The sequence below is a fragment of the Physcomitrium patens genome, chromosome 14 (assembly GCF_059467195.1).
Source record: "Physcomitrium patens ecotype Gransden chromosome 14, ASM5946719v1, whole genome shotgun sequence".
NCBI classification, from domain to species: Eukaryota; Viridiplantae; Streptophyta; class Bryopsida; order Funariales; family Funariaceae; genus Physcomitrium; species Physcomitrium patens.
In genome coordinates, this window is record NC_143423.1 from 6,805,721 (window position 1) to 6,828,327 (window position 22,607).

The following is a 22,607-nucleotide window of genomic DNA, read 5'->3' on the forward strand; positions in this document are numbered from 1 at the left end:
AACTTTTATTAACCATTGCAATGGTGATACTAAATTACACCATTATATTTGTAATTTTTTTGACTTCATACTTTTAAAATGTAAATATGAAAACTAAATGCTAACAAAGCTTATATAATGTTGTTATAATATAAATTCTTATAATATATAAAAACTACCTCAAGTCCATAAGATATTTTAATTCTTATTATGTGTTTTATTTATTAGATAAAAAATTAAAGAAAAAATTAGATTCTAAAAACAATCAATTATTTAAATAAATAATAAATAATAGATTAATAGGGATGTTTTTAGTAAATATTTAAGTAGATGTATAAGTTTTAACAACAAGAAGTGACATAGTTTTGTTGGAAACAAAGTTTTATAGAAGTTATATATTTTCCAAAAATCCTTGATTAGTTTATTAAAGATATCTATAAGGTTGGCCTTGCAATGTTTGCAATGGCATATTATATTGGATGACAAGGACACTTGTCACATGTGAATGGAAGTGATTAATCTTCTTTAATAAGAATATAATGTGTGACACCCACTCTTTTTATATATTTGTCTTTTTTAATATATTGATATATAGTTTCTCTATGAAGAAGGAGCCATGAGTTGGTAGTAGCTAATGATGTTGGTAAGTATGATGGCACCAATCCTCTAGAATCCTCAACTCACATTTTTAAAAAGAAAATACAAATAAAACTTTTTAATAAACTAAAAGTTTTGGATTTAGGATTTGGAGATAGGATTAGAGTTTTGAGTTTAGGGTTTATGACTATGATAGGATCTAGAATTTTAAAAAGTAGCAAGCTACTTTGGAAAAGGATGTAAGGGCCTCCAAAGAAAGTTTTGCTCTCTTGTCTTTGTTCCATAAATTTATGATATATAGTTTGTTGACGGATTCAAGGGCAAGGGAATTTAGAGAGGATTCATATGTTGTTGGATTTATGTTGTTTTTAAAGTATTTAAGAGAAGGTAGAGCAATTAGTTGCAGTAAGAGACCTAGTGTTTTCTTAAGGCAAGATTTTCTCTCCACAACAACATAAAATAGGCATTTCATATAAAAATATATTATTATTATAAATTATGATTCAAACTCGTTTATTCATAAGAAATATTAAATGACAATAAATCTAAACATTTGGTTAGAAGACAGAAAATAAATTCAGACTTTTTGTCAACATATTTTATAAAATTAGAAATACACTTATTTATTCATTTTTAAACAAGGAAACAAAGACCTTGCAACATTAATATTGAAATATAATTACATTTATATGTTTTGAGAAATGAAATAATAAATAAAATAAAATATAAGAAACCATGTATGAATAGATTGGTGGTTAATAAATTAATTAGCTGGTTTATGGAAGATCAAGTTGCATTTACTGCTTCTTTAAACTATAATAAACATCATTAATTTTTTTTATCCATTAAATTTGATTCATTAAATGTTAAATGAAACAGAAAAGAAAACTGCAAGAATACAATATTTACAATAAGTAGTTTATATCAGTATTTTATTATTTAAAAAATAAAATACATGTTATAATTTCATTAAATTTCTAAAAATATACTTTAGTGTTAAATTATAAAAGATATTACCAATATACATATCTAATGCTAAAAATAGTACATACAAAATGTTTATAGTGAAAATTTCAAGAAATAGAAATAATGATAGCAACAAATAAAAATAAAAAAGAAGACAATAAGGATGATTGATGCAATATAATTTTTCATGTTTCTTACTTTTACTTTCGTTAGGGTAGCTATTACATAGGCTTAAAAAATTACAAGATATATAAATTTAAAATATGTGTTACATGTACATTCTAAGTTTTGATAAATTATGTGTGAAACTTATCATTGTTTCAGAAGTTTGCTTATGATTTTTTTGGTTCAATGTTGACATTTTCATGTGGATAGTTGTTTTGTTACAACCTGCGTACAAAGACTTGGAAATTTCATAAAAATTTATTAACTTTTTCAAATCAGGACTAAGATATGTGCTTGGCCTTTACAATCTACTATGTACATTAAAACTGATAAAAATCATTTTAAACCCACAATTAGTCTCATAAGTTCTGCCTCAAGCTACGAATCTGTTATTCTTGAGAGCGAAGTTTTTTTTTTTTTTTTCAAATTTTTCCTTCTGTTTCAAAAACGTATTTTGCCTCTGTTTAGTTTGTTTTGAGAGAAGGTTCAGACAGAGTCTAGAGCTTGTAGAGCAAGGCAAGGAAGATGATGAGGATCGTTTGCTCAGACTTCAGCACCCACACCCAAAAAACACCCTACTTTAGAAGCAGAGAAAGAAGGGGTTGCGTGGATTTGTAACAGGAAGTTACAACAATTTCATGACAAAGTTTTTTTGGCTGATATAGTCTAAAATGCAGTGGAGGGTGGAGTAGGTTTAGGGTTTGTGGTTTGAAAGGAGTTGAAGTTGAGCCGAGGGCATGAGCCCGAAGAGGTTTGGAAGAAGCAATTCGAGATGGAGGACAGTAGACACAGGGAAGCGGCGAAAAATGGGATGATAAGGTAAAAAAAAAAAGAACCAGAAATGACGGAAAAGGAAAGGAGGCTTGAAGCACAAGACTAGGAGAGAGGCAGAGGAAGGGCGTGAGATATGGGCCGCTTGCGGCAGAAGGAGGTGGAGCGCAGAGGAAGAACGCAATCCAGACGCTTCTTAAAATTGTACTTATGCTACACAGTTCACGCATATGCATACGACTCGGCTTTCTACGGCAGATGTTAGTAATATTCTATTTATATGTTCCCTGGTTTAAGAGAGCTTCAGGTTTCTTGAATCGGAATCAATGCCTCCATCTAAAAATGACAGGTATACACATTGGCTCCGGCAAATGTCTTACAACCACCAAGACAGAATGAGAACAAGAGACTGTGAGCCAAGACAAAAGTCTAAAAGTGGTTGTTGGGTACAACAGGCGGCTTCCTCTCTCCGACATTCCTACACCCCTACAGAGAACTCAGCTTCGCCTTTGATACCTCACCTCCAAGGCCAACACATGAAAGACAGCGGTTCTCCCCGTGAGGAAATCCAAGCTGCCCTTGCAGCCACGAAGTCAGAAAGTCTTTCACATCACAGTTCTTATGCCCAACCCAGCCTCGCGTGCCCCTGTCAACAGACAGATTCCACGCTCGAAGCTAACCCTGACTGCAAACTCGCTATCAGTCCCACAGATCTCTGCGAAACTCGCGACGTGGTTGCAGAACCCTAGTGCCGAAAAAAACGCTACTCTTGCAAAAATACCATGATGTGTTCTATGTGCAAAAGATAGCGTAAGGGATCATTTGCGACGAGGGACTGGCACGACGGAGCCTCTCACTCGCATCAGACTTAAACTAATGACGAGAGATGTTGTTACTCCCTAAGCTTTATACATTTTAGGTCTGAAGGCGAGTACGAGGCTGATTCAGGATGGGGGCTTCCTGGCCCGTTGGCTGGGGAGCTACGAGTAAACCGGAACTTCGGATTACAGGGAGTTCTGTGGGAGGGCCACGAAGGATGCGCATCATCTCTCAGTCTCAGTCCTGTGAAACCGCTGTGGGAGGTAGATGGTTCCTTGAAAACAACCACTGATATCTCGATTACGATGGAAAAAAAGCCTTTGGCGGTGAAGGGAAGGGAATCATCGATTCAGTCACGGTAGGCAGAAGGCGAGCTTCGAAAATTAACGAATCTGTTCGTTCCATTGGCAATGTCGCGTTAATGTTTTGCCGTCCAACGGCACAACGAAACAGAGAGAAGCGTGTGTGCGTCTTAACAAACAAGCGACTGTGAAGACTTTCAAGGACCAGCTCGTTCGGGTGCACTCCTCGTTCTAGAATTTACCGAGTGACAGTCATGATTTGAATTTTCTTCGCATCGCATTGAAGGTCAGTTAGCACGACCACGTGAAACATGTGTGAGCTACGCAAAACCGATATTCTTCCGCTATTGAGTTGCGCCACCTCAAATTTCTTTAGTGTGGACATGTCTAGTCGGCCGCAGAAGAACGAGTGCGATTTTTTTGATTCAATGCAGTACTATCCCTTATGAAACCATCAGATGAATTCTTTTACTTGAACATAATTCTGATTTACTCGTTCATCCTCTCCTCAGTTTGTGAAAGCCTCACACGAAAGGTAACTGCTTTCATGTGAGCCCACCACATGGACGCGGCCAATTGTTCTCACATGAACGGTTAAGCAATTGCAAAACCATTCACGGCCAATAGCATCATTCGTACTCTACCAAATTGCGCAGAATGTTGAAAGCGGAATTGCTAAAACTGGCTCTAACTGTATTGAACAATTCATTGGGGTGTAATCGGTCAACGATAATCAGGTGTTGCAGTAACACTCAGGGAATCTTACTGAAACTTCTCGAGTCTGTTCAAAACTACAGGAATCACCGTGCACGAACTGCATACACAATTCAATTCATTCCCCGCTAGACTTAGGTCTCGAAATAAAAAGATAAAAGCTCATCCAAATGTTACCGATGAAGGAGTCCCCTTTCAGTAGAGTTGTCACGAATATAGCTTCTTCATTGAAAGAGAGTAGGTGAAAAATTCCCATAAGTCCACTACACAAAGAAAGATACACGAAAAATGCACCAATTCATAAATCCTACTCGTCTTCTTGGCTGCGGAGGCGGGCGCTTCCATTGGTCAGTGCAATGTTCAGCTGGGCTGCACGCTCCACGATGGCCTTCCTTTTCAGAGTGGAAACGTTGTGTGCAATTTCAGCACTGTACTTCCTGCATCATCGTATGACCAAATGTGCACTTCAGTTTAAATCACAGCTAGACGTTTCATGTAATTGCTCAGTTCCCATTTATCATAATCACTGAGAAAGAAACGAGAATGAGGGGTGGGATGATCAAAATAAAGACTTCCAGAATCTCACATTAAGCTTATCTACAGTATACCCATTCTTTACATCACTTGCCCTCGGATGTCCACAACAGTAAGATCGAATTTCTCATTCAAAGCCTGAAGCCCCAAAATGATGGCAATTAACAAAAGAGGGTTACCAGTCCTAATTGATCCTCAATGAAGGAAGCAATCGTATATTTACCTGTTGTGCATCAGCAGAAGCTCGACGTCCTTCACGTTGTGAACCAAAAACTTAACGAATCCACTTGGCAGCACATGCCTGGTCTTCTTGTTTGAGCCGTAACCGATGTTGGGCATCAAAGTAGTGCCCTTAAACTTGCGGCGAACCCTAGAGTCAATACCCTTAGGCCTCCTCCAGTTTGTCTGAAACAAACAATACTCACCCAAAGTTCTCTCATGAGATGTGACATTTCACAAACAACAAGTAGTGCAGGCACGTTCAAACCCTAAACCACAACATCAATTAAGTCACCTGAAACACTCTACAAAATCCAGGTAAACGGCCTCAACGCCATCGATAACCTCAATAATCAATTCGAAGACCTAATGCTCCCGTGAGACAGATCCGCGCTTAGAAAGATAAGAGTCGCTAAACGTAGCAGGACAACCCTAATGGCACTAAAATCATAATTATGAGATCCAATCTAAGTATTTACTGCAAGAATCGATAGCACAACAGAAGAGTTCTATTGATTAGTGGTCCTTCGAAAGAGGGAAGTCGCAGTACCTTCACGCAAATCTTGCGGTCAGACTGCATGCGCTTAAACTTCTTGACGCGCTTCTTGATGACATCGCGCTTGATGAGAGGGGTCACCATCTTGACAAGCAGGTGGAGCGCAACAGGAAATTCGGCTGAGCTGCGAGAACCACCCAAAGAGAGAGCCGCCCTGTCGCCCTCCCTCTGCTTTGTCCTCGCCTGCTCCCGCTTTCTCTCAGGGTTTAGGGCTTGGCACTGCCCCTGACCCGTCCCCTCATACCCGCCATTCCGAAAGAGGACCGTTTTTCCCGTTTTACCCTGGCTTAGATCCGGAAAGGATCATACCCAACAGTTTTCTCACTGTCTTGTGCTTGCGATGAACTGTTGGTGGTCGTGTGAGTTTCAGGGTTAATCATATGATTGTGATTGGAGAGAAACAACTGATCTTGAATTGATCTTGAGTTTCAGGTTACTTGGATCCAGTACAATATTTATTTCTCTGAACTGTGACTTGCACTGTCAAGAATTACAGTGTCTAATAGATAAAACCTTATCTTCTAGTTTTTATTATTGACTATTGACTGTGGTAAATACGTGACATATGGTTTTAGACTAACACCCCTCCTCACCTTGATAATCTGTCAAGGTGACATATTTCAGAAGAAACATGCTGATTTATTCCTTTTCTATCTATCTACTTAGTGTCCTCTCTGGATTATGGCAAGTGAAGCTTCTTGTTGTATGAACTTTGAGAATTGGAGTCATCATAAGACCATGCGGCAAATCTCTGTGGTAGGTTTGTTGCTTCAAAGAGATGTAGTTTTGGTGTGTTTATTGCACAAGACAAAATTGAAGAGCCCTTTTGTAAAATTATTGCACTGGTTTATGTCTTTTGTTGCTCTATGCTTCCTTCATTTTCTTGCGGCAATTATGTGATTATATTGCCATGCTCATGAGAGAGTATTTTATGAAATCTATTGATTGGCAATTTAGAGAACCTCCTCCACTTGTCATAATGTCTTTGTACTGCATTGAGCTTTTGTCTGCTTTGTTGTTTTTTGTATCACATGAAATTGTAAAGCAAGTGGTTTGGCCAAAGTTGAACAATCCCTATTCATTGTCGTTATTATGGTGATTAAGACAAGTAAATAAGAAGTGGTCAAGATTTGTAGTTTTAACATTGAAGTAATAAGCTTTCAAGATTGTGCAAGATTTTGAAATAGTTACTACATAATCATGATTAAAGCTTAGAAATTTTGTTTGAGTAAGGAATTTAGTCATGATGTTTGTAAGTTGATCTAGTATTAATACATAAAACAATTCAACCATCTTTGTGAGGACATTCTCTTAAATAAAATGGTGCCATACTTCAATATGTTTAAATTTGATATGACAAATAGAATTTCTAGCAAACTTGATTGCATTTTAATTATCACAACAAATTAATATTGATTCAGTTTTTTTAACTTTGATCCTTTGAAGAAATGTTTTCAGCCATATGCCTTCTTTAATACCTTTAACAATTTCTTTAATTTTTGCATCAGAAGAGGATGTTGCAATTGTTGTTTATTTTTTTGAAGCTTAAGTAATAGGTCCTCTTATTAATTTGAAAAATTATGTATTTAAGGATTTTTTGTTGTTGAGATTGTTTGCACAATTAATATTTGTATATTCCATTATCTTTGTATTTTCATTTTTCAAATGAAGAATCTCAAAGTTAAGGATTTTATTTATTTATTTATTTTTTTTTTATATTCTCAGTACATATTTTTGTCATGGACATATGCATGTAAGCTAGTAATTACATGTGTTAATAGGTAGAAATAAGTAAAAGTAGATAAAAATAAGTTAATTCTATAGTATTTGGTATAGAAGCTTTCTAGAAGCTTAATAGACACTGCTTTGACTTTATAAGTGTCTTTAATTGACTTTTTGGGATTAGAAACGTGGTCAACAAGTTAGCCATGTGCCACACATGTTGTTAGCTTGAAGACCAAGCTAACTATATAGCCCATACGTAGAAAAACTTGTCTTGTAAGTCAAGGCATGTGCCTACAAAGTCAACACATATTGGAGGTCTTATAGAACGTCGCCACGTAGCCCCTAGTAAGATAGTATATATTGAGACAAGAGTGAAGCCCTCCTCACTCTTGTAAACTCCTTTCTTGCTTCTAATCTAATTTCAAGGGTCTTTGATTTTCTTGTCTTTTGGCAATAGCCATTCCAGTTTCTTTCTTAATATACATATTGAGTTATTTCTATTTTGTCACCTTTCTTTGAGAAAAGTCTCACTTTTTTATTTGTCTTTATCAAGTTCTTGTCCTTGACAGTTTTGTAGCTTGAAAATAAGTTTGACTTGATAAATGCATGAATTGGTTAAAAAACCATTTAGAATGTATAAGATTTGATTTATATTTTAGTAAGTAAATCATTTTGCCTACAAGTTTTTAATTATAATTTACGTTAACACATAGAAAGTCTTCTTCTTTTCTTAATTTTAGCCCTTTTGGTATTAAAATTGATGCTGAGTTATTATTTTTGATTACAAATTTAGCAAGTATACGCAAAGCATAAGCTTGTTGTGTCAAAAATAAATCCTTGTGTATTGATAGGAATTCTACATTAAGATAGAATTTGAATTTATTTAAATTTGATATATCAAACTTATCCATTAATTGTAATTTTAGCTAATAAATACAAGTAAAGTGGTTGTATATGAGAAGTAGATCATCTATATAAAGTATAAGAATTGTAATTCCTTTATTGTTATATTAATAATGTAAGTTGTAATCTTCTTCTATACAATTGATGCCATGATTTTGAAGAAAAGTATTGATTTTTTAAAACCAAGCTCTAAGAACCTATTTGAGACCATAATGTGATTTTCAAAGCATGCATATTTTATGATCTAATTTTGCTTTTATAAATCCTTATAATTGGACCATATGTATTAGTTTAAAAAGATCACAATTGAAAAAGATGGTCTCCATATTAAGATGAATTAATTCCTAATGAACTAAAGTTGCTAAAGCTAATATATTTTAAACTGTGTTCTATTTAATACATGGGGCAGATTTTTTGGTATAATCAATTTTTTATTTATGCTAAAATCTATGGGCAACCAATATTGATTTCAATTTTATAGGTTTTTTGTCTCCTTAAATTTGTCTTAAAATCCATTGTATTGTGATTGAATGAAAACCTACGGGAAGTTCTTTTAGATCCTAAGTCTAATTTTTTATAATAATGTCTTTTTCAAGATGTATACAAGCTTGTTAATCCAAGGACTTTAAGGCTTCATCATAAAAAAATGAATCATTTGGAATTAAATGTTCTTCTATTAATTCATATAAATAATCAAAGATAAGATAGTTTAAATCTTAATTATGATTCATGTATTTAATATAATTAATTTTAAGATAGATTTATGGTTGTTGATTATACGAAAGAAAAATATAATTTTTAATATTGATTTTTGGTGATACATATTATTGTGATGAACCAATCTATTTTGTTGTAATTAAAACTGAAGTCGGTTGTATCATTTTAAAATTGAAGTTGGTTGTATCATTTTAAAACTGAAGTTGGAAGTATATCATCAATATTTGCAGATAATAATTTATCTACAAATTCATCAATTGTGCTTTTAAAGGCATGAATTATTGATAAAATATTCTCATTAAATGATGTGAGTATTGAAGACAAGAAAGAAATTAGATTTGATGGTGATTCTTCACTAATTTTGATGTTGTATTTCAATACTACAATTTTCTTAAATTTGATGTTTCTTAAAACGATCAACTTGTGCCAATTAAGAACTTAACATAAGTTGTATTTTATTCAGAAATTATTTAGAATTTTTAGTAGATTCAAATTGATTTTTATCACTATAAAAAATCATCAATATATGGAATTATATCTTTAAATGGATATTATAATTATAGAAATATTATAGTAATTTTTAGAATTTATTTAAAATTTATTTAGAATTTTCTATGAATTTTTAGGATAATTTTCAAGACCTTGATAAAATTGAGTTTTACCACTTGGGGAGCCATTATGAAGAAATGGAGTAAGGTTTGAAGGCCATACAGTGTTTCTAGGCTAATGGGGTGTTTTTGAACACCATGGTGAAGTCAAAAATGCAAAAATATTAATTCTACTAGTAGAAAATAGGAGGACCAGCAGCTAGTATAGTCCTTGTAAGAAGGGAGGTGCACAAGTCCCATATAGATTGTAGCACCTTGCATGTAGGTAGGAAGATAAGACTAAGGCCTCAAGGCCTCTTTTAGGCAACCCATGTACACTACATGTGAGCCTTGGTGAGGTTCGAATCCTTGATCTATTAACAAGTTACCCTTGAGGTAAAATATTTTTCACTTAACTTTCCATTTGTTACTTGTTATTTTCAATCTTTCATAACTTACTCATAGTAACTCGGATTTACATGTTTTTTATATCATTGAAAAGATAAAAAAATTATCTTTCTAAAAATATAATTTTACTTTTACTTTTTACTTTTTATTGGGTGAGAATCCAGTGAAAAAACTGTGACTCGTTTTGTAGTGTATAATTACTTGATTGTACTTGTTTCACTTGTTTTGTGTTATTCTTCTTTAGTTCTTGTTGTTTGTTACTTCTACTTCAAACCACCCATTACAAACAACTCTTAATTGAGGCCATCTTGTAATTTGGGTTGAGGGGTGGAATTTTACACTCACAAAAACCTATAATTTAGTTTAAAGGTGGGTAATCTGTAACCTTCAAAAAGACAACAAGAGGAGTAGAACAATTCATTCACTTTTAGAACAAAGTAAGAACAATAATTTAAGATTCTTATTAAATTATTAAGGACTTAAATCTTAGAGAACCAAAAAAATTAATACATACTTGTATTACTTGAAAATATTGAAGAATCATTTCAAGATGGTATAATATTAAATTAGAATAATTATTTCTAAAGACAAAAAGACTAAAAAGTTTTGAAATAAGTCTAAAGACTAAAAGAGCATTGACAAGAGTGAAACAGGCTTCATTTTTATTTTATATATATTATCTAACTAAGAATTATATAATTACTTTCTATAGGATCTTTAATACGTGTCCAAATTGCAAGACATATGTTTAAACTTAAAAGGTAAATTCTCTTTATGTATGCCATATAATTAGCTTATTCCACAATCTACCAATATTTATAATATGTGACTAATTTATTAATCAAGTTTCTAAACTATCAATCAACTACAAACATGTATAAAATCAGAGTTGTGTCCATAAAGCTTCTAGGAAGCTTTTCTCAAGATATTATCCAATTAATCTACTTTTATTTATTTCTACCTAATCATATAAATAATTATTGAAATAAATATGTATACCCATGATAGAAACTTGCTACCTCAATTTGATCTTAGGATACTATTTTTTTTTTTTAGTTTGATTTTTTATTAGTATCAAAAATTATTTTAACTATTCAACTACTTTTGATTTTTTATAAAAATATGTGTGATTACTCATTTTATTTACTCCAAATTAATCTAATGGAAATAAACCCGTATAGAGGGATTTGAACATGGAGAATGACTAGTTGCTCAAGTGTTCACGTTAAGGTCACACAATCAATTACCTCCTGAATGTATCGTCTCTATTTCCAATATCTGAACATACAAGGAAACTATAATCTCCTCCTTCACCTTATTGGTCTCTTCCTTACAATAATTCAGTCATACCAATAACTGCTATTTCTACCAATATATTCACCCTCATAATCTCCAACTGTAATACTGCACCCTCACAACTTTCAGCACACAATTACCCTCATTCCAATCACTGGAATTCTTCACACAGAACTACCATTCACATTACGGTGTTTCACACAAATACAGACTCATTCTCTCTGCTGAACTACAATCAGATTTTAGCTTTCAATCTTTCTTCTTCTCAAATAATACCAATCACATTTCCATTCTATAATTCACTTCACAATATTCAAAAACTCTCAATCCTCTTATTTAAAGAAAATAACAAACAAAAGAAAAAAGGTAGCACTAACCTTACCCCGGCTCACAACTATCACAGCGATGGCACCTTAATTAACTTCTACAACTCCTATATACTTTCCCCTGATTTTCCAGATGTTAACCAAAATTCTGTAATTAATCACATTTAATAACTAAATCATTCATTTGTCCTCCTGAATTTCCTATTATATAGACTATTAATATATTTTATTAATATCTTTCAAAAATAAATTAATATCTATTCTACAATATGATACTTTTATCTTAACCATTATATTATAATCATTGACAATCACTATAAAAAATTTAGATCTTTCAAGGGAGTGGATTGGTATTAGTCCAAATAATTTAATATGTAATAATTCTAAAAGTTTAATTGTTCTATAGAGGTTCTTATTAGAATATGGTTGTTTGGTTTATTTATCAAATTGATATGTGTAGAATAGACAACTAAATTTTGTGGTAAGTTACTAGTTGGTTATTGATAACCTTGAGAATTAAACTGATGGTTAGGTAATTTAGTTGGTAATAGTATGTTGTTAGTAGAATAAATAGTTAAGAATTTAAAGGATCATAACCTTTAGAATCCGCTAGCCAACGGATCATCTTTTTGGTAGAATAAAGAGGTTGAGAGTCGTGAGCTGGGAGCTAGACTGTGAGAGTCGTAAGCCGAGAGCCAAACTATGAGAGTCATAAGCTGGGTTTAAGCTTGGTGCTACCTCTTTGTTTCTTTATTTTTCTTGTTATTGAAGAGTAATGAATAGTTTCTGAATACTGAGAAGTGAGTCTATGGAATAAATCAGAGATTGATTTATGAGTTATTGATTAGCTAATTGGAGTACTGAGTGATTGAATTATATGAGAAGTTATTGGAAGATTGATTATGATTGGAAGATTATGATTGTTGTTTATTGAAAGTTGTGTATGTATTTTGACAGAAGAAGTCTGTGATTACAAAAATTTTGTGAATCCAGATTGATTGGAGTGAAGTCAATTATTCTTGGTATTGGATGGAATTTATGAATTTTGAGCAGTCTTTTAAGAGTGCAAGGTTGCACACTGTTGTTATGAGTTGATGAAGGAGTATTGTTACTGGGAGGAAGCATTGTAGTACTTCTTGGTGTTTTAGTGGTTTGGATTACTATTAATTGAGTGACCCTAACTTGTAAGCTCATGCACTTAGTCTTTCCCTGAGTTTGAATTCCCTTATACAGATTTATTGTGAAAGGAATTTGTAGAATAAGTAAACTGATAATCACATTTTGGCGCCGCTGTTGGGGATTGACAGTAGCATTGAGTGTTAGGAATTAACTATTGAATGAGTAGATGGGAAATAGGAAGCAAATTCAGTAGTATATAATGAAAGATTATGGTTATTAAGAATGAAAACATTACAGTAAAAAAAACATGCCTGATAAAAAAAAGATAAGAGAGAGCGCAAACAAGAGAATCATTGCGAAACAAGCAAGAATGTAAGTTAAAAAAGAAGCATCGATAAAGTTGGATTAAGCCATGGTTGCATGCCTGTCGGCATATCCAAGCATACTCAGAAGCTGACCGATCTCTAATATTTCAAACATATATATATATACTGTTAAGAAAATTGCCAAGAGCACTCACAAGAAATTTTATGAACAGCCTAGCGTATCTCTTGAGCTCGTTAACTACAAGTGGAGGAAACATAGAAGAATTGGATACTCCGTTGGATACCTTTCCACTAGCAAAAACTATTGATTCTGTAAAAATTGGTTTTGTAGAATGACATAAATTACTTGCCAATAAGGGCCAGTTCAGCGTATTTCAAAATCTGTCATTTTTACCTCCAATTCAACCAATAAACTTATTTAGGAATAATAATAGTAAATTGGAGTTGTTGAAAAGTCTAAAAAAAATAATTGGAGAAAGCAGTGGTAATTTTAATAAGAGATTAAGCGGCTTTTTGTCTTCTTCAATAACGACGAGTGGTCCAGTAGTTCTAATAGGAGTCCAAATGGATGACGTGGGTGATTGCACAACCAACAAGGCTCCATTACCTACTTTAAGGGGCTTTTCAAGTACAGATCTCGATCAACATTTGTCTCAATTTCTGATAGCATGTGTAGCCAATAATGGAAGAACTGAAGATATTTGGTTATGATGGTTGCCAGCAATCTTAAAGGACATGACATTGGCATGGTACAACCGCCAATCAGTGAGTCAATTTCTGAATTGGGAAGCATTGAAGAATGCATTTTTAAACCATTTTTGGTGAATAGGTGTTGAGGATCGTCTTTGAGAGAGGTTAATAAACAGCAAAATGATCTTAAAGAAGGTAGTGGAATCGTATTATGGCCAGGTGGTTGATATACTCAATAAGTGGCCAAATCACCAAATGCTAGAGGCATTTAACTTATCCATATTAATCAATGGTTTGCAACCATGAGAGTTAAAAATGTTTGTGAAGGAAACTCAATCCGTTACGGTGTCTGCATTCTTTAATAGAACCAAGGTTTTGGAGGAATGCCATTATGATAAGTTGAGAACTGTAGGAGCTACGATGATTTCAGTTCAAGGTAGTTATCAAATTCCGACTTGGAATGGATCAATAGTTAGTTATCCAGAAAGGTTAGAAACAGTGGCCAATTCCTATGGCAATATTCAGGGGCCAATTAATGTCACCTCATTGCAAACTATACTACTAAATGTAACAACAATGTATGCTCCCTATTTTTCGTATCAACAACAAGCGTTAACTATGGCAGAGTTACCAATAATACCAGCCCCAAAAGATTCCAATGAAGCCTTGTTGTTGAACCTGACGAAGAAAATAGAGGAAATGGTCGTCAATATGGCCAAGGATAAGGAGAAGAGGCAAATGCCTACTAATACTAAGACCAATGTTTGGTGCAGTAATTGTAAGGGCCATGGCCATTTGATAATAGAATGTCCTTCACCCTCACAAATGATGGGTCAATGTACATTTTACGGAGGAAAGTACTCAATAGCTAATTGTTGGAATTAGCAAAGGCAACAACAATTCAATAATCAGACCATGATCCCACCAACTCACTCAGACATCAATCAAGTTCAATCGAAAAATATGTTTGGATGGAATGAAAATCGATCTAATCAATAAAATCGAGCATTCAATAACTTTCAAAGTTCCAATTTTAATCAGAGGTCTATATCAAACCCCCTGAACTATGGAAAGGACTAGTAAAGGTATTAGCAATATGCTCCACCGGCATCATCGAACTAAGTACCCTTTGTACAAACGGGACAACCAAGATCATTTTCTAACCCTACATAGAACAAGCCTAGTAGGTATATATTAGTGGAGATACCCGATATGCCAGATGGAGGTATAAAAAGACCACTTCGTTGTTTCAGTTGCAGATAGATTAGTCATTATGCCAGTGAATGTCCCAATGCTAGAGCCAGTGACGATTATGCGCCAGTATGTGTGAATTGCAAGTAGTCGAGACATACTTATCAACAATGTAATGCTCCATTCAATTTCAATAATCGGGATCAAGAAATTCAAAATAAAAAAAAAAAAATAGAAGAAATAATTCAAGGTCCTAAAGATTCTCTGATAAATCGGGTGGAATGTATCCAAGCCGTTCTTAGAAGAAGTCAACAAAAAGAGAAAGGACCAATTCAACATTTGGGTGATTCTAAAGTAAAGAGCCAATTGGTCTCAATTATGGGGACATCCTATCCAGGTCCTGACATAGGTCCCTAATTTAGTATAAGACCTAAATCGATTGTGCACCCTAATCAAGTACCAATTATGGAGGCTTTGATTCAGTTTCAAGCTGTTTTGTTTTTTATTAGTTTAGAGAAACGTTCTTTCCATTGAAAGTTCCTCTAGGAAGCATGAATTCCAAGGGAGTTTCATCTGCTATTCCAATTCTAAGTCTAGGATGGAAGAATATCTTACCTCACAGAGTTAAATTCAAACCAATGAAAAGAAAGAGGGTATTGGGCATTATCCTAAATATGGAATCCTATGACATTTTGAAGGAATTAGATGCTATTCGTCCTTCTATTTCTATGAAGCAACTTCTAGTGGTTGTACCAAAGTACCATTCTACATTGAATTCATCATTAACATGACATATGCAACATAATAAAGAAGTTTGTGAAGTCAATTTGAACCCTAATCCAAGTGCACCAACCATCGATGTTTCGATTGACGGTGTTATGATCTCGGGCGTTTAGGTGGATGGTGGTTCCAGTGTCAATTTAATGAATGTTGATACAATGGATGCTTTAGAATTGGAACACTTAGTATCCATGACATTGGTATTACGGATGGCAGATTATAGCGAGGTTAAACCAATGGATATTTTACGGAGTGTTCAAATTAAAATTGCTAGTATAGCATATGAAATCGACTATATCTCTTCCTTTGGCTACAACATTCAACTTTATCGTATCTAATTTTATTGGGACGACCTTGGCTTTATCAAACAAAGGCCAAGAACGATTGGAATTAGAATACTTTTACAATTGGCAAGGGCGGAGACAAAATGGTATTACAAATGTACCCAATATACTATCATGGGGAATCTCAATTGTCAGCATCTAAATTGACATCAGACAATGAGCTCAGCTCTGATGATGATGCAGTCGCACTGATTATGGAGGTGCCCGTGGAGACAGCACAACACCTTGGAGTGGTATACCAATGTGGAGGTCCAGGGGAGTACTTGATATACCCAACGGATTTGGAAAGCTCTGATTATGTTAGTATTGATTGGATGACCAAGTATGATGTGCATTATGTTAGTGCCTTGGATATAGGATTCAGTACTTCGCATATGTCGGACTTACTGATTTATTTTCAACCAGCGTGGGAATTGAAACAAAACATTGCCATTGCACCTTTATGTCAAACTATTAACTTAGCGACTACAGCAGAGCCTCAGACAATTAAGGTCTATCTATAAAGGTATTAAGAAGTAGGAGTTGACTTGTTGGATAGAATTTTTCTTGCATCATAAGTTCGCTTTTGCTTAGACTTATACTGATTTAAAGGGTATTTTCGAGGACGTTTGTGAGCATCATATCATTTTAGAGGAGAACACTAAACCGGTATAACAAAGGCAACATCGCCTTAATCCTAAATATTTCCTCATGGTGAAGGAGGAATTGGACAAGCTTCTTACAGCTGATTTTATTTACTCAATACCGAATAGTGAGTGGTTTTCTCCAATTATGATGGTACTGAAAAAGAATGGAAAAATCCAAATTTGTCAGGATTTCCAGGAACTTAATACGGCCACTAAGAAAGATTATTTCTCATTACCTTTCACAGACAATATGGGTAACATGTTGTTAGTATTGCTAGGTAGTAAGAGAATAGGAGTGGGGCACCAGTTAAAGTCATTCTGAGGTGTTGTTTTGGATTGGCTAGAGTGACATTTTCTTGTATTTTATGTATTTTTTAGAGGAATAGTTCTAGTTAAGAGTTAAAAATGAGGAGCCAATCTCAAGTGTCGATTGAAGATATTCGAGAATGGATAAGTCAGCAGCAGTAACAATTGAAACTTCAGGATGTCTAGATCTTGAAATTGCAAGCTCAAGTCCGTAAATTGGGAGAATATAGTGAAGATCTCTTAAACCAGTTGAAGAAGGAGTCGATGGACGGACTGAAGGAGGAAGAAGAAGATTTGCAATTGGAACCAGATTTGGTGGATCGCACATTCGATAATGTAGCAAATGATCAATTGGATGGTAAGCCAACGCCATTGACTAAAGAAGCCAATGCTGCTATGTCTTTATAAGTTGAGGCTAAATGATGTTTGTGAGGACGTTGCATAATTAGGAGTAGGACTATGTAGAATAGGCAAATAAATTTTGTAGTAAGTTACTGGTTGGTTATTGATAACCTTGAGAATTAGACTGATGATTAGGTAATTTAGTTGATAACAGTACGTTGTTAGTGGAATAAATGGTTAAGAATTCAAAGGGTCATAACCTTTGAAGTTCGCTGGCCGACAAATCATCTTTTTGATAGGATAAAGAGGATGAGAGTTGTAAACCAGGAGCCAAACTGTGAGAGTCATAAGTCGAGAGCCAGATTGTGAGAGTTGTAAGCCGAGAGCCAGACTGTGAGAGTCGTAAGCCGAGAGCCAAACTGTGAGAGTTGTAAGTTGAGAGCTAGACTGTGAGAGTCGTAAGTCGGGTTTAAGCTTGGTCCTACCTCTTTGTTTCTTTTGTTGTTGAAGAGTAATGAATAGCTTTCGAATATTCAAAAGTGAGTCTGTGGAATAAATCAAAGATTGATTTATGAGTTATTGATTAGGTAATTGGAGTACTGAGTGATTGAATTATATGAGAAGTTATTGGAAGATTGATTATGGTTGGAAGATTATGATTGTTGTTTATTGAGAGTTGTGTGTGTATTTTGACAGAGGAAGTCTGTGATTACAAAAATTTTGTAAATCCAGATTGATTGGAGTGAAGTCAATTATTTTTGGTGTTGGATGGAATTTATGAATTATGAGCAGTCTTTTAAGAGTGCAAGGTTGCACACTGTTGTTATGAGTTGATGAAGGAGTATTTTTATTGGGAGGAAGCATTGTAGTGTTTCTTGGTGTTTTAGTGGTTCGGATTACTGTTAATTGAGTGACCCTAACTTGTAAGCTCATGCACTTAGTCTTTCCCTGAGTTTGAATTCCCTTATACAGATTTATTGTGAAAGGAATTTATAAAATAAGTAAAACGATAATCACAATATGATTTGTACATTTAATCAATATTAATATATATAAAATTTTTATGGCTAGTTTGATAGATAATGTATATTAACTCTAACTGTTAAAATGAGCTATACAAGAATGTCAAGTTTTTACTAGCTCATTTATAAATGATGTTGTATTGGTAACTTCTATCACATTATCTCTTGTTATTAAGTAATATAGATCAATTTTAGAATTTCTAATGTCTTTTGTTACTACTTTGTTAGATTTTTTATTAAATAGAATACCTCTAATAACATCAAAGTAGGCAATGTAATTCAAATCTATAAACAAGCATACAATGATTTAATTCTTAAAAATTTTAAAAATTTATATAATTCTAAATATCTTTTTTTACTAAACCAATTGCTAGCTAAAAGGTTACAACATCGTTTCCAACAATGGAATTTATTTGAACTCTTATTGATCTAATATTTTTTTTAACAATATATTTTAGGCTATCAAAATGATTCTTTTGTCCTAAAATGTATTTACTTACTCAAGTGTTTGAGTGCCAATCAAAATCATCACTTTTGATGTCAAGTGCTACAATCGTAGCATTAAATATGAATCCATTCTCTGCTAGATTTATATCTATATTTTGATTTGTTAAATTTTCTTTATATTTTTAAATATGTATTTTATTTTTGATGATATAAGCTTGATTTAATCTTTTTTGTTGTAATTTCATTCTTCTATCTGCTTTTAGTTTACAAATGTCAAAAAGTCTCTTTGAGTGCATTCAAATCCAATGATTTGATGTTCTATAGTAGTTACATAATCTAACTCCTTGCATTGAGGTAATTCTAGATCATGGATTTATTTGTAATGCTCCAACGATTCATTTTTGAGGCTGATTTTTACATTGACTTGTATAAAAGTACAACACTTTTAAATTGAAAACATTCTTTGGTGATCTAATTTCTTGCTTACTTTCTTTGAACATAAGATTTACTTGAAATTAAGCAAAAATAGAAAATTTATTTCTTATAATATATTATTACATGAAATTGTCATAGCTATCAAGGACTTTTTTCATGACAATTTGAACAAGATCAACATCAATCATAGTGACTCCTATAGTTGCTAATTCTGAATTGATACCTTGCATTTCAACAAAATATTGTTCAAATATTTTTTCTTCAATCATTATAATTTGAGATAATCTACTTTTTAGTTCAAATTTTTGATTATTCAAAGTGATTTCAAATATAGCCTTAAAAGTGTTCCATAACAACTTGGAATCCTCAAATGTTATCAAATTTTATAAAATCCCTAATTTAAAAGACATGATCATGATATACAACAATCTCTTTCTTTGGTCATTTTTGTTATGATCTTTTGATATTTTTTTCTTTTGAGGATTTGATACTGTGATCTTCAAGCAAGAACTAGAGCTTTTCTTATTTGGTAGTATAAGTCAACATGTATTTTTATAAGTAGAAATTTTTAGAAACTATCAATTTGACATCCTCTAGCAAAATGAAATCCTTTAACATTGCTAGGTATTTTAGTCTATGCTACAATAGATCTTAAAAAAATGGTTGTTTAGCTTGGTACATGAAAAGAATGAAAGAAACAATTTGATTCAAAAGAAACTGCAGAATATAGACCTACTTCAAAAAATGGCTCAACATTGGAGCTCTAATACCATATTAGAACTCTCGTTAAATTAGACAACTCATACAATTGTGATTGGAAAAAAAAACAATTGACTTAGGTTAATTGGATTGAGTACAATATTTATCTCTCCAAATTGTCACTTGTACCATGAAAACTAGTAGATAAAACCTTATCTTCTAGTTTACATTATTGATTATAGTAAATATGTGACATATGGTTTTACACTAACTTTATCCCCCAAGAATTCTTAAGATGAGAGACTCACATCCATTACAGGTGTGATGAGTACTGTTTCCATCCTTTCAAACAATTATAATTGTTTTATTTTCCAGTTCAACCAGAATTACCGACTGTTTCTCGGTTAACTAGGCTGCCAAATCTGGGGCTTAACTTCATCAGCAGCGTATGTCTTGATGGGTAATCAGCTTGTTTGGGTACCCACTATCTTTACATTTTCGCAATTGAAACCACTCTGAAGCTTTATCAGATCCTAATGCTTCAGAGAACCAACGGCGGTCTTTATGCTTCAATTCTAAGGCACGAATATTTTTTTTCCATGGCATGAATGTGCTCTCAAAATTTACCCAACCTGCCTTCTCTAACAAAGTCAACTCATAGCTCTTTTACCTGACAATGTCATTACCAATAGCCAACCTATGCCACATGCAGATCAATTTTGATCTCAACATTTGTGGAGTCTGTCATGATTGACTTTGCGGGTTTCGTGAGTCCTTGGGTGCAAGCTTGAAGACATTCAGTCGACCATGTCGACGTGGAACAGAACCGTTCCAGGTTTCTGAGGTCTCCCTACGAAAGAATATTGTGGACTTCTTCTTCGTGGGGCAACCACGCCTGGCAACCTCGGCAAGCAGCAGGGATTCGCACCATTCTAGTCCCATGTTCGGCCAGCCCATTCCCTAACCCATTACAAATGTGTCTAAAACAGGTTTGTTTGATTGTTTTTGGCTGGTACTGCAATTTGGATTCTTGTTTGTGTATTTGATAAAGCATTTTACACCCGGAGTCAGATGATTTGAGAATTTTCGGTCTTCATGTTGGATAATGTTAGGATTAATTGTAAAACGTACGATGAACTAAGGCTACTTCAGAAGGAAAAGACCCCAAAGATATGACTATGGAGATGTCTCATTGCAGCAAGTATCTCCTACTCGCTGCCCATAATCTGAACCTATAATGCCACGGAGATGGGAATAAGACATACTGCAAACCTTCTTATAAACTACTTTCATAAATTACGACTAATTCACCAGAATGTACATGACCAGTGAAAGATGAGCAGAAAATAGAAAAATGGCTTTCGCATACAGAGCCACTGAATTGTTACCTCCTGTAACCCTTAAAAAGAGAAGATCTACAACGACAATATATTCTTCTTACAATGGGTTGCAGAAAACTATTTACAACGTCGATTCAGTTTCTAAAAAAAAATCTTAGGGGTAACTAATGAGACTGAATCCAAGTTCAATCTTCAATCTTTATTTCAGCACAACAGCGGCATTTCGAAGAGAAAGGTAGCCTTGAATTTGCTCATCCGGTAGAAATCTAATCTTCTTGAACACCTCCGCATTGGAATAACGCAGCTTGGTCCTCGGATCTGTGTAAGGTGCCTGCATCAAGACAGCCGCCATCCACGCACGTTAGTCTTAAGCTAAGAAACACCTACGATTGACGAAGCATCTCAATTCAAACCATCCTAATATTAGTAACTTGTACACAACAGACATCAACAAAATGCAGGCTTACCTCGAAACCAGTGATGTCGCAGTATTTTTTTGCGGGATACATAGAAGGTGGAGCTTCAATGCTTACATCTGAAAAATCACATGTAACCAAAAATTTCATGTTATTCAGACTGTCGCAATCATCAAAAGTAACAGCAACAACCCTGACATACTTGCCAACCAGCAATCCTTTCAGACTACACTCGATCAAATACAATTCCTATGAATCAAGCGAAAAATTACACACGTACAAGAAGGCTCATCTGCAGGATGCAAATGATAATTCTCAGCCTGGATGATCTGCTTAAGGTGTTTCCAGTGCCGCCCTCGAGAGTGACCCTTGGGATACCGGTCAGTGAGCTGCGTTCGCTTGAATGGCAGCACGGAAGGCAACAGCAAATCAGGATCGCTCAAGTCCGCGACGCTCACCATCGAGCCTCCCGCCGACGAACTCCCCGGCTCTTTTCCAGAGCTGGGATCTCTTCTCTGCAACCAATCACCATTATTGATCGTGAAAAAGAAAAAGAAAATTTTGCTCATTAACCCTAACAACAACGCTCAAAAAAATCCTAAAGACTCTCCAAATCCATTCGTGAAACCGTCTCAACGCCGCTCGCTAACATCACAACTCGAGCGACAAAACCCTAAATCCATGAAACCAGTAACTCGTCAAGCGAGAATAGCTCCCACCCTGCAGTAATGGAAACAACGTGAACGTCGAAAGTATGAAGAAATTGAGACTGGCGATTGACAGGTAGAGGCAACGCAAATACAGAAAGCAAGAGAGAGAGAGTGAATGGAACCTGATTGCTAGAGGCATCCTTGGCGGACTTGGTAGCTAAGGCAGCCATGGCGTTGCGATGCGGCGACGGGAGGTGTCGGAGACTGAGCTGAAAACCATCGCAACACCT

The 22,607-nt window shown here is 34.4% G+C and overlaps 2 protein-coding genes across 2 annotated transcripts; both read right to left on the bottom strand.

Moving 5' to 3' along the window:
• Nucleotides 1-4,517: 4,517 nt before the first annotated feature.
• LOC112291553 (large ribosomal subunit protein eL32z) lies at nt 4,518-5,752 on the bottom strand. The gene is made up of 3 exons (XM_024539127.3): nt 5,617-5,752; nt 5,071-5,252; nt 4,518-4,750 (listed from the first exon to the last, which is right to left on the bottom strand). The coding sequence occupies exons 1-3, from the start codon at nt 5,704-5,706 to the stop codon at nt 4,621-4,623; spliced, it is 402 nt and encodes a 133-aa protein (XP_024394895.1). The 5' UTR covers nt 5,707-5,752; the 3' UTR covers nt 4,518-4,620.
• Nucleotides 5,753-21,173: 15,421 nt separating this feature from the next.
• Nucleotides 21,174-22,607, bottom strand: LOC112291136 (protein EIN6 ENHANCER). The gene is made up of 4 exons (XM_024538187.3): nt 22,500-22,607; nt 21,948-22,182; nt 21,719-21,786; nt 21,174-21,582 (listed from the first exon to the last, which is right to left on the bottom strand). Exons 1-4 carry the CDS (start codon nt 22,545-22,547, stop codon nt 21,451-21,453), a joined length of 483 nt encoding a protein of 160 aa, XP_024393955.1. The 5' UTR covers nt 22,548-22,607; the 3' UTR covers nt 21,174-21,450.

What these genes read in the sequence shown, in the direction of transcription:
- LOC112291553 (XM_024539127.3), bottom strand. Translation starts at nt 5,706, where the DNA reads ATGGTGACCCCTCTCATCAAGCGCGATGTCATCAAGAAGCGCGTCAAG. An exon ending in ACCGCAAGATTTGCGTGAAG is followed by an intron (nt 5,253 to 5,616) that starts GTACTGCGACTT and finishes TGTTTGTTTCAG; the next exon opens with ACAAACTGGAGGAGGCCTAA. An exon ending in CTTCTGCTGATGCACAACAG is followed by an intron (nt 4,751 to 5,070) that starts GTAAATATACGA and finishes ACGATGATGCAG; the next exon opens with GAAGTACAGTGCTGAAATTG.
- LOC112291136 (XM_024538187.3), bottom strand. Translation starts at nt 22,547, where the DNA reads ATGGCTGCCTTAGCTACCAAGTCCGCCAAGGATGCCTCTAGCAATCAG. An exon ending in AGGATGCCTCTAGCAATCAG is followed by an intron (nt 22,183 to 22,499) that starts GTTCCATTCACT and finishes GATTGGTTGCAG; the next exon opens with AGAAGAGATCCCAGCTCTGG. An exon ending in GCGACATCACTGGTTTCGAG is followed by an intron (nt 21,583 to 21,718) that starts GTAAGCCTGCAT and finishes GTCTTGATGCAG; the next exon opens with GCACCTTACACAGATCCGAG.